Source organism: Astatotilapia calliptera, chromosome 11 (genome assembly GCF_964374335.1).
Source record: "Astatotilapia calliptera chromosome 11, fAstCal68.1, whole genome shotgun sequence".
NCBI lineage: Eukaryota > Metazoa > Chordata > Actinopteri > Cichliformes > Cichlidae > Astatotilapia > Astatotilapia calliptera.
This window is the reverse complement of record NC_137432.1, coordinates 10,090,220-10,103,261: the sequence shown is the minus strand read 5'-3', so window position 1 is coordinate 10,103,261 and position 13,042 is coordinate 10,090,220. Positions and strand designations below refer to the sequence as shown.

At 41.3% G+C, this 13,042-nt stretch overlaps 1 protein-coding gene across 2 annotated transcripts in view; it reads right to left on the bottom strand.

Moving 5' to 3' along the window:
• Positions 1-13,042, bottom strand: part of col14a1a (collagen, type XIV, alpha 1a) — a 166,260-nt gene that overhangs the window by 90,190 nt on the left and 63,028 nt on the right. For both annotated transcript variants that reach the window (XM_080307779.1, XM_080307778.1), the window contains exons 22-25: positions 8,603-8,752; positions 5,593-5,709; positions 1,951-2,097; positions 430-504 (exon numbers count right to left, since the gene is read on the bottom strand). In XM_080307779.1, the coding sequence (XP_080163905.1) occupies positions 430-504; positions 1,951-2,097; positions 5,593-5,709; positions 8,603-8,752 (489 nt within the window). The remainder of the gene's footprint in view (positions 1-429; positions 505-1,950; positions 2,098-5,592; positions 5,710-8,602; positions 8,753-13,042) is intronic.

Genomic DNA, 13,042 nt, shown 5'->3' with positions numbered 1-13,042 from the left:
TCACACCATCTGCACGCCCTCAATCACTACTTTCTCTTTGGTATTTCCCTTTTCCTCTCCTCTGGCAGCTCAATCTTTGGCATCATTTTCCCAATATATCCACTAAACACACTCTTCTGTCTCACATTCATTTTCCTAAGTTGCTTCAGTCGCATTTTTCCTGCACACACAGGCAAAATAAGTTCAGATAAGAAGTTCAGCAATTACGTGCGTCAGTTTTACAGAACGCACATGTTTTGTATGTAAACAAACTATTGAGAAGGAATGTATTGGCCATTTTTGTTTTTCAAAGTACACAATGAATACACCAGGTGGGAATAAGGAACAGAAATAAGATGGATGTCATATTTCCTCTAAAAAGACATAATATGTCAACTGCAAGGATTATCCACCACATTGAACATAAGAGTATTAAAAGCTTCATCTCACCCTCTTTGGCTGGTGGGATTGTGGGTGGGGGCTCCGTAGTGGGTGGTTCAGTCGGAGCCTGAGTGGGTGCTGCAACTGGAAGCACGCACAAACACACACAGAGACACAGAGATAGAAGGCAAGGTCATCAATCATGACGACAGTGACAAGTGGCACCATCAATGGGGTCTACATGCAGACCGCAAACACACACTTGTGCATGAGCACACAAACACAGCTGGCACACTGAGACATAGCAGTGGTCTGTTTCTATTAACCTTTCCTCCAGCGATTGAGCTCTGGACCTTTACAGAAAAAAAGATTTCTAATGCAATCTGTAGATACTGTACATACGCAAAACAGCTTCTGTGTTTTATTGAGTTTGTCTTTTGCTCCATTTTGGAATTATTTCAGATTTGAACTTTCTAAATTGCTTCTATACATCCTAAATTGGGGACAGCACAAGTGATTTTTTTTTTTATCAGTCTAGCATCTATTGTCTGTAAGACTCAAAAACAGCCCCAAGTTAAAGTCTGTGCCTCGGTGTCAGATTACTTACTTTGGAGAAAGTTCTGTCAAACCAGAGAGCAGTAAAGTGAATCATCTCGGAGAGATTTGCTACTGCGCAAAGAAGCGACACACACTTTGTAAAACTGGATGAGATTATCTCAACAAATGTTTCTTCGGCTTCCACACCACACCGCTGTGGTGACAAAACAAAGATATGTAGCCTGCTTGAGAATATCTGCTTGATTGACGCAGCTGTCACTGAATGATAAACAGTGAGGAGTTCAGGTGAAATTCGTGCCTTCGTTACCTGACGCTGTTTCTTGCTTTTATTGTGTCTTTTCACCCTTTGAGCTTTATCGGTTGTTTACAGACTTACACAGATGATATGGAAAGGTGGCTGTTGGCTGTGTGTAAAAGCAACAAGTACAATTTCAAGTACTGAACTTAATATAATTATGACAATTTGTAGTCGATACTTCTCTTTGCTGTGGCTAACAGCTAAAGGTTTTGATACACAGACACACTCGTATTAATTACATTTACAGTGAATACATCAGTGAAATTTCACTTGTCTATAGACCTTCAACTATTTCCAAAACCAAACAGATTAAGTCATCCAACAGATGTCTTGCTACATAGCAATGTGAATATGAGAACATATCTATCTATTCATTTTTTTTGGTATTCCTGGTTTTTACACCAGTCTTCTTGATCCCAGGAGCTGTGTGGTTCACCTCACCTCATTAACAGACCAATGAACTGCACAAACACGATATGTTTTCCGAGAGTGCAACCGAGCAAATTAAAGAAAACCTAAGCTACGAGATGTGCGACGAGATGGCTACAGTGTGCAAAGAGGGAAAAATATACATAAGATGGAGACGTAAAGGATTAACTGATTACATTAGATGAGAAATGAGTAAAAAAGAAATAAGAATAAAACTTGCAACCCCTTTAAAAATGTTCACGATAAATAGAAATGAATGAAATGATCGACAGCTTTGACATAAAACAAACATAAACCCAGCATACGTGTCATGTCAGTGATGGACACAGAGGGTCCCTCCGTTTCTTGTATTTGCGCGTGAACGCTGATCTGGTATTGGCTACTAGGAGTGAGGTCGTAAAAGCAGTGTCGGGAAGCTCCACCTCCCAGCCTCACTTCCTGTCTCTGACCATCTGCAAGGCAACAAGAAATAAAAGAGCTGATTTAGAGTGATTAAAATTCCCAGTAAAAGTCATGCACGGCAAACAGACTGAAATCGCCTGGAGATGCTTTTTAGACGAACTTTTACAAAAGACACACCTTCATTTTCATCTGTGTTCTCAATGAAAATCTAAGATAATATTAATAATGTATTTTCTAGCAGATTAGGGTAAATATAATCAGATTTGAGTCCGGTTTAAGGCTCTGATGAAGCTCAATGTTTTGTTGACTTTACAGAATTAACTGTGATGCATCAAAATGATTCATTCTCAGGCATCTTTTTCATGATGAAAGCACAACACACACACATACACTGGTTGAGAATCCGCCACATGTGCCGCTTTCACTTCACCAAAAAGGTAAGCGAGAAAGTTTTCAAAAAGTGTGGGAAAACATCTTAAATCAACTGAAAATCAAAATAAATCACGTTATTGAGCTCTTTTGTCTTCTCTTGACAATTTCCCCTGGATTGCAGACTGCAAACACGTACTTTGTAGTGTCTGTTTTGACGGGCTGCAGAGCGAGAGGATCACAGAGAAGAAAAGACATGAGAATTTATGTTGGCAGCCCAAAAGGTACAAACTGGAAACTCGCGTATACAGTACACACTCTAATGGCTGCCATTTGTCAGTTTCATTTAGTCTAATTTTATTTCCTAATGTGTCTCTCATCTTGGAGGTTGACAAATTAGCTCCTCCTCCACGCAGGAAGCAGCCATAGATAATAAAGTTTAGGGAAACAGCTGTCGAGGCTCCACGCGTTTCCATCCGAGAAGGTGTTTAAGCAGCTGGCTGGCTCTGCGTGGATTAAAGTAAATCTCTAAACTTTCGACTTCAACATCCCACCGCTACTCAGGCAGGAGAGGGAGAGAGAGACAAAGACAAATCGAAAAGTTCACGAGGAAGACGGGAGAGAAATCTCCCTTCTTCCTGCTGTCTTCTTCCCTCGAAAGGCAATGAAATGCGTGCACAAATCACACGCCGAATTTGTTCGTGTCTCTAATACATTTATCAGCCAACGCTAGCTTCCAATTTAGTTTAATCAACAGCAACCACGAACCTGAACGCCGTCGGAAAAATCTATTTTAAAGCAGAGCCAAGATCTGATATACATACACAGTGCATTCCTGTTATTCAGTTTAATTTTAATAAAGCTGCATTCAATTTTGTTGCTGTGCTGTCATTGCTTTGATGTTGTGCACACTGCCTTGCTTGCACACCAAAGCAAATCAAGATCATTGGTAATGGTATTAGTCACACCTGCGGTTTCTTTCCCATGGCAAATCAAATGGGTGGAACCCATTTACCAACTACGAATCTCACTGAACGGCAATCAAGGAATAAATGACAGGATATTTTCAGGCTTAATGTAAACCCATGAAGCACATACGGTAGTCCAACCTGCCTGCTACAATATGTTTTGATTTTTACTGCACTGATATTTCAAAAATAACCCTGTGGACTAAGCAGTGACACTTGCCTACACTAACAAATTATTTTGAGGATGACCACAAATCTATACAGCAATTTCTACATGATAGCCATCTCTGAAAAATATCAGGAGGGCTTTAGATTTTATATGAACTTGTGGGATAGCCCCCTGAGGACGAATAAAAATAAAGCTCCGACTTGAAATTGTTCACTGTGATAGGATGAGTTCCAAACTTCTCGGTCAACACAACGTGGGTTTTATATTTTTGTCAAACTATCACAAAGCTGGGGTTAAACACAACTTTTTTCCTTGGCTGATTCTATTTAACTAAAACATATTTTTCCACTTTCTCCTTTTTGTGCGCCCTCCTCCCTTTGCTTCAACCCCCTTTCTTCCTCCAGCTCCCTTTTTCCATTGATTAATAAGGTGATCTGTGTATTAAACAGCGTCTAAAGGTCACATTCTGTGTCTTTCCTGGTCTCATTTCTGCTGCGATGACATGCGCGATTCTCAAAGCAGTTTCCTCCCATGTCATTTATCGAGCATATCATATCTCCCCTTCCCTTCTGCAAATAGCAAGATTTACGATGATCCCTCACAGCAGAAACCAGTGCCATGTGAGAATGAAACAAATATAACACGTATTTCCCCAGTTGCTCATATCAATATAAATCAACATGAATGTGAAAGGTACCCATAACCAGTACACGTGTCCTGAGCTGACTGGTCTTTGTGTTAATAATAAACAGAGGAGACATTTTCACGAGGATACTGCAAACCTTTGAGGACACACATTCAAAAGGTCGGAGCCTGAATCCAGCTGCATCACCGCATAGCACAACTCTAGTAAAGAGTTTGATTTACTGACTGAACTGTATTCCAGATACTTAACTGGCAAAAATATTGTTTCTCACATGTTGGGACAACTGGGGGGTGCACAGTAAAAATGTACGTGTTGACTATGTGTCTCTGTAGAGAACTCCTGCTTGTTTCTGGGATGAAGTTTTATTACAGTAAAGGTGAGGTGGGGTTCAGACCATATTTCAGAGAGTGAGCAGCTTGTAACAGGTCAAATTACCAATGGACTAAATTAAAATAATTACACTTTTCACAGATACAAGTATATGCCAGTATACAATATAATTAAGGTCTCAGTCACACAGGTCTGGAGATGAGTCGGCAACCATCCGATTGCATGATGTTGCTGGCTGCTGCTGTTATCATCCCATTCCAACACGTTCTCGACCCAAAACGTAACGTACGACGCTATGTGACAAATCCTCGGTATGTTACGCTCTCGGAAACATGAGAACAGTTTGGAATTAATCGACACATGTATATTTATTTTACTTCCTCATCATTAATCACTTTGGAAAACACTATCTAAGCCGATTAAGACTGTGGTTAAGGTTAGGATTAAGGTTAGGGTTAGAACTGGAATACACGGCTGGAATGTGTGTTACTGCCGGGAGCGTCATTCTGTTAGACTCCATCCGCAATCTGGCGCGTACCATAGGGATGCAGAAGGTTACCTTTCTCGTTCCTGTGGGACGCCTCAGGACGTAACTAATTGTCGGTATGTTACGTGTTGGGAATTAGAACAGTCTCCCCATTCATGTAATCTTAGAGCCTGGTTACCGTGTGAGAGACCGACTTGTCAGCAAACACTTGCAAACCACTTGCCAAGTGGTACTGAACTGGTCACCTTGAAATAAAAGTTGCACCTTTTGAAATCTGTTGATTGAAGCAGGAAGGCACCTTCCTAATTCAATCAACTTTAACTTTGATGGCAACCATTCTCTGTCTCCAGTTTGCAAGGCATTCAGAGAGTAAATGGCGAGTGTTTGTAGACATGTGCAAACACTTGCAAACCACACAGCAATCTGCTAACAAGCAAAGCAAACACAGGGAAAGTTTTTGGTGCACCACCCTCAGCTAGCAACCACTCGCTAACTGGGTGGAGAATACACATTCTTCCCTAGTGAATGGAGGTTGCCAGAGGGTTGTTGACAGGTCTTAAGAGTAAAAGTACTTACTGAGTGTGGACTGTATAGAGATTCTGTATATTGTAGTATGTAGAAGAGGCTGCCACTGAACACACATGCTGTTGGGTCGCACCTGGTAGGCTGACAAGCCAGACACACCAAGGAATACTAGAGAGAAACAAAGAGTTGTAGAGATGATAGAAAGGTCAGATTAACCTCTAGTTTTCAATTTCCAATACACTCACTAATATGCATTTCGTAATGTCTCTCTCTCTCTCTCTCTCTCTCCGACACGCACGCACGCACACACACACTATTACTTCCAGCTGTCCCCAGCCCTTCCACGCACCAAACAATGAAGAGTTTAAGTAGGAGAAATTTTGAAATCCCCAAACAGAAAGCTCTTTTGCAAAGCACTTTAAGGGAAATGTAAACAGTTATTAGTGTTTCGGACAAAATGAATTGTCTGGATTATGTATGAAACAGAAAAGTGGTCAGAACATTAACAGTGCACCAAGTGTAAATAGTCTAAAACTTTCAGCTGGGTAGATGTTAAAATAAATCATTAAGTAACAAAATTAGTCAGCGTTGATGTGTCTTGTGGGGGAACAAGAGACATTATGCAGTGAAATGCAAAACAGCTGAGCAGTTTTAATAGCTGAAACTTGTTTGGTAGTGTTATTTGAGTGTACCACAGGCAAGCAAACCTCCCTGGAGTCACTCTCTCTTCTGTTTTCCTCTCTCTCCCTCTCTCGCTCACTCTTGTTCTTTCCTCCTTGTTAACAGAATTTGCTGATGATATAAAATAAACTCGGCTCTTGTGCCAGTAAATGGATATTTTATGCCGGGACCATATGGCAGGTGCCTTATTTTAAATACTTTTGAATAATGCATAGGGCAACCCATCATTTCTATTAATAATATGCAAAGATGCACATAAACTTACTCTCATACATACAAACATGCAACATTCACGGGGCACTGGAAGACACCTACAAGCTGGTGCTGATGCACATGTGGGTGCAGCAGCATGCAGATAAACACTGCGTTAAAATAATGTCTGATTTTGGCTTCCTTTGCTACAACTTGGATGAAAAAAAGTCTTTGCACCCAAAGGAAAAGTATATATTTAGTTGATTCAGGATGTTTCTCATCATGCCTTTCTTTTCATACTGGAAAGTTTGAGTCAAACCTCTCTTTTTCTTCTGCAAAACATCATGAGACTCTTCTGCAGTCTTGTGCTAACCTATATGATAAAAGCTCCAGCACCCAATTTCAAAATATATTAGGCTTTGTCTGAGGGAAACAAGTTAATTTCATTCACTGGTCCTACGGGTACTAAATTCGCTTTTTATGCTACATGTTAGTATGTGCAAATTACTTGTGCAAACATGCCATATAACCTTCTGTTGATGAGGCTGCCATGAATGCAGTGTGCCCGGGGAAATATGACACTATAGCCACCTTATTAAAATGACAAATGATTCCATGCACTTCCCTTTATAAATCAGGGTTCCCCCAGAGAAGACCAAACTACTGGCAATGAATTTAACTAAGCACTGTGTAACATGGGGAAATGCGATACATCTGAAAATGTATCGGCACATTGAGAATTGATTGCATCTCATATGTGTTCTGTTTAATATTTAGTGATGAGATATTTTCTTGATCCCTGGCCAACAGTGTAGAAAAACTAATTACAGCATGAAAAACAGTACTACAAGCATAATGCGGTAGATAGCATGGATCCCAAAAGAGTAACATGTGGATAAAGTTGAAAAACAAAATACATGCATTCTGTTAGTCCTGAAGTCACTGCTAAAAATTTGTTGCCACGCCGGTGTCAGAGTGTAAAGTTTATATATGGAAGGTGGTATAATTTGCATCCCAGTGCCTCGTGTTTTATCTTTCTCTCTTTGTGAAAGCATCTTTCATTATGAGTGCTTTATATAGACAGGAAGGCGTGAGGGAGTTGTAAGTCATCCTACTGGGGCACAGAGAAAAACAGATGAAGGATGGCACATCACTGCAGCACAAATTAATAAAAAGAAATCAAAAGCAGCCCATTTATTTGCAGGTGATGTGCAACTTGATTAATCACTCGGCTTTACGTGTCTCAGCACTTTGCTTCAGAGGGAAATAGTGTGGTGATGACCTATTAAAACTACAGTATAAGCTTATTTGTATTTACCCCACCACTTGAAATTAGACCTTAAACCTAGAAAACCGCAATAGATTTTGAGAGAGGGATGATAGGGCAGTTTTCTGAAAACTCACATGACTACACAGAAACATAAAGAAAAAAAACTAAAAAGACAACATAAATGAAAGCATGCATGCAGTGCTTTTTAACTTTTCTCTTTTCTCTCGGTGTCTCAGCCTCCCACTCTCTTCATCTATTTGTTTTAGATGAAAGAAGCATTAAAGCCTGCATTAGTTCTTACTGCACCTACTGATACCAAATCTATATGCAAAAGAGATTGTTCTCACCGCCTGCAAGGAAAATATTAATATCCATCTGTCTGTTTGCCAAAGTCTCAATGGAAATTAGAGAGTATGATATCAGCAGGTGTTTAATATGCATGTTGTACCTTCCCCACTTTCCTTAAACTACTTTGCTTTTCTGCTGCCGTCTAATTGCCACACAACGTTTTGTGGCAAATTTATAATTAAAAAATTTCCAGCTGGTGGTGACATCCCAATAAAGCTCCTTTATTCATAGGGGGTTGCTGTGGCAACCCCTTGTGCATGTTTGATTTGGTAGATTTTTACACCAGATGCCCTTTCTGACACAACCCCAAAGGGATTTGTGTTTCCTCCCGGGATCAAAACAGACGTCTTTCACTTGGTAGGCGAATGAGTAAATCCCCGAAAAATATAATAACTTCCCAAAAGTAAGTCAATGTTTTTTCAATGAAAGTGCAATTTAAAATTATGCTTGCATATGTTCACAATCTTATGGTAATGAACTGTAACAGCCAAGAGACTGTGAGGGATAACGAGTTCCTCAGCATTTACATTTCTGTGCTGTTACTTGCAGGTTTATGAGAAGGACACTTACATGTCTTGGCATTTATTAGCTGTGGCTCACTTTCTCCTGCAGGGTAGGAAGCCTTGACTCGGACACTGTACTCTGTCCCACTTTGTAGATTGACAATAAGCATGGAGTTCACATCTTCATCCACTGTTGTCTCCAATACTGGACCGTGAACTGAGAAGAAGACACATACACACTGGTGTAAAAAGGAAACAAACAATGATAAACGTTTTTGATTTTTTTAAGGCACACGCTACAAACAAGATAAACACAAAGATATGACTCAGCCGACTCAGGAGGGGAAAGCAGTACTCTACTTGGACTGTGTATAGTGTGGGTGGAGCACTGATGACTTCAACTGAGGACACTGTTGGATGGTGGAAGGAATACTTCAAGGAATTCCTTAATCCCACTGACAAGTCTTCTGTAGCGTAAGCAGCGTCTGGAGACAAGGCGGACAACTGATACAGTGGGGCAAAAAAGTATTTAGTCAGCCACCGATTGTGCAAGTTCCCCCACTTAAAATGATGACAGAGGTCAGTAATTTGCACCAGAGGTACACTTCAACTGTGAGAGACAGAATGTGAAAAAAAAATCCATGAATCCACATGGTAGGATTTGTAAAGAATTTATTCGTAAATCAGGGTCGAAAATAAGTATTTGGTCACCTCAAACAAGGAAAATCTCTGGCTCTCACAGACCTGTAACGTCTTCTGTAAGAAGCTTTTCTGTCCCCCACTCGTTACCTGTATGAATGGCACCAGTTTGAACTCATCATCTGTATAAAAGACACCTGTCCACAGCCTCAAACAGTCAGACTCCAAACTCCGCCATGGCCAAGACCAAAGAGCTTTCGAAGGACACCAGGAAAAGTATTGTAGACCTGCACCAGACTGGGAAGAGTGAATCTACAATAGGCAAGCAGCTTGGTGTGAAAAAATCAACTGTGGGAGCAATCATCAGAAAATGGAAGACATACAAGACCACTGATAATCTCCCTCGATCTGAGGCTCCACGCAAGATCTCATCCCGTGGGGTCAAAATGATCATGAGAACGGTGAGCAAAGATCCCAGAACCACACGGGGGGACCTGGTGAATGACCTGCAGAGAGCTGGGACCAAAGTAACAAAGGTCACCATCAGTAACACACTACAACGGCAGGGAATCAAATCCCGCAGTGCCAGACGTGTTCCGCTGCTGAAGCCAGTGCATGTCCAGGCCCGTCTGAAGTTTGCCAGAGAGCACATGGATGATACAGCAGAGGATTGGGAGAATGTCATGTGGTCAGATGAAACCAAAGTAGAACTTTTTGGTATAGACTCAACTCGTCGTGTTTGGAGGAAGAAGAATACTGAGTTGCATCCCAAGAACACCATACCTACTGTGAAGCATGGGGGTGGAAACATCATGCTATGGGGCTGTTTTTCTGCCAAGGGGACAGGACGACTGATCCGTGTTAAGGACAGAATGAATGGGGCCATGTATCGTGAGATTTTGAGCCAAAACCTCCTTCCATCAGTGAGAACTTTGTAGATGAAACGAGGCTGGGTCTTCCAACATGACAAGGATCCAAAACACACCGCCCGGGCAACAAAGGAGTGGCTCCGTAAGAAGCATTTGAAAGTCCTGGAGTGGCCTAGCCAGTCTCCAGACCTCAACCCCATAGAAAATCTGTGGTGGGAGTTGAAAGTCCGTGTTGCTCGGCGACAGCCCCAAAACATCACTGCTCTCGAGAAGATCTGCATGGAGGAATGGGCCAAAATACCAGCTACTGTGTGTGCAAACCTGGTACAGACCTATAGTAAACGTTTGACCTCTGTTATTGCCAACAAAGGTTATGTTACAAAGTATTGAGTTGTATTTTTGTTATTGACCAAATACTTATTTTCCACCCTGATTTACGAATAAATTCTTTACAAATCCTACCATGTGGATTCATGGATTTTTTTTTCACATTCTGTCTCTCACAGTTGAAGTGTACCTCTGGTGCAAATTACTGACCTCTGTCATCATTTTAGGTGGGGGAACTTGCACAATCGGTGGCTGACTAAATACTTTTTTGCCCCACTGTATATCTCCGGGGGTGAGGTCACTGAGGCAGTTAAACAATTTCTTAGTGGCAAGGCTCCTGGGGTGGACGAGGTTCGCCCTGAGTTCCTGAAGGCTCTGGATGTTGTGGGGCTGTCTTGGTTGACGTGCCTCTGCAATGTTGCTTGGAGATCAGAGGAAGTACTTTTGGATTGGCAGACTGGGCTGGTGGTTCTCATCTTCATGAAAGGGGACCGGAGGGTGTGTCCAACTAAAGGGAGATCAAACTCCTCAGCCTGCCCGGGAAAGTCATGGTGCTGAAAACGAGAGTCCGTCCGTCAGTCGAACCTCAGATACCGGAGGAACAAAGCGGTTTTCAGTCGCGAAACACTGGACCGGGTCTTTTAAAGGTTTGCCCAACCAGTCTACGTGCGTTTTGTGGAATTGGAGAAAGCATTCGACTGTGTCCCTCAGGGAGGTGCTTTGGGTGTATGGGGTGTTTGGCTCATTGCTACTGGCAATTCAATCCTTAAACAACCGTTGCAGGAGCTTGGTCCTCCATTCCTTTTGGAGCCAGTTCGAGCATTTGACTAGAATGTCTCTTTGGCATCTACTGGGTGAGGTATTCCACTGGGAGGAGGCCCTGGGGGCAGATCTAGGACACGCTGGACAGATTATATGTGTCAGCTGGCCTGGGAACACCTTAATATTCCCCCTGAAAAGCTGGAGGAGCTGGGCAGGGAGAGGGAGGTCTGGGCTTCTCTGCTTAGGCTGCTGCCCCTGCCTGGCCCAGATAAGTGGAAAAAAGTGATGGATGGATGGATGGAAGTCAAAACCAACTATTCGAGTATCTTCGAGTAAACTAAGCCTCTAACAGTATAATATTAGAATGACAATAATTCCTTTCTACATTTTAATATAAAATAATGTTTCCCTATATTTCATGTGTCATGAAATATATCAAATGCTTTCAGCATGGATTGAATCAAGACATATAATACACATTTAAGCCCCTGAATGTTGTTTTGGTTTAGCACTATATAAATAAACCTGAATTTAATTATATACACAAACACACGAAGCGATGCCCTCAACTTGACTACTAAATTAAAAACAAAGACATAATAGTAACATTCTGTATTAATGCAGCTTTCCCAGATAACTGCTGCAAAGTGTTTTACAAAATAATAACAACCTTGAATACAGAGATTAAAGATTTAAATTAAAAATGAAACAAATACAATAGAATAAATAAATAAAAACAGATAAATACAGACAGAGTAGCAATTATTTTTACAGCACACAGCCCACTGGAACAATGTGAAGGGAAATAAGCTGTGTGTTTGCATGTGTGCTGTGCATTTTAATCATTTGCTAAACTTAGTGTGTTTATACCTGTATTAAGTATATGGTAGCTGTATAGCTGCGTGTGTGTAGGAAGGCACACACAGACACTTTTCTTCCCTCCATGGCTCTTACCGTGAAAACAGCAGCCTGCTGAAAATTATTTCTCTTCAATACAATTTCCTAAAATCAGCAGTCTGTCCTGCTTAAAGCTGGATCCTCAGAGACACAGTAATTGTGTTTAGATGACTAAAAACAGACATGGAAAGGAAAAATGGAAAAAAACCTGTTTTGTTTTGGAAAGATGAAACAATTAGAACTAGAGAAGCAGTATGACAGTGAAAATGGGCTTTTGATGATGCCTCAAGACAAAAAATAAATAAATGAGTTAGGGTAACGTCTTATTTTAGTGCCAAATGGTGACATTTGCTTTGAACTTCATTTTAAAAGAAAAACTAAGAAGCCACTATCAGGAAAACCAAAACACCTTGAGAGCCTTTTGTTTTGTCAGACATTATGTGTCTGTCACAGATTTTTCAGTGTTGGGTCCTTAACAATCAGCTATACACGATATAAAACACACACACACGCACGCACGCACGCACGCACGCACGCACACACACACACACACACACACACACGCACGCACGCACGCACGCACGCACGCATGCACACACACACACACACACACACACACACACACACAGGATACTTTCTTAGGTTCCCCTTGCTAGTACTACGTTTTACTCCCACTTGCCTGTAGAACTGTCTTAATTTCAACAAGATGCTGGAAACGTTCCTCATAGATTTGGGGCTATATTGACATATTGACATGATCAAAATGTTCTCCCACATTTGGTCTGTTTAATTGAGATGGCCATATTCAAGAAACCAGTTTGAGATAATTTGAGCTTTGTGACAGGGGGCGTTAACCTACTGGAAGCAGGAGTGGTCTTCTGCTGCTGTAGCCCATCCGCCTCAAGGTTTCATGTCTTATGTGTGTGCAGATCAGCAGTTCTGAAATGCTTAGACCAGTCCATCTGGCACCAAGATTCATGCCATGCCCAAAGTCACTTAAATCATGTTTCTTA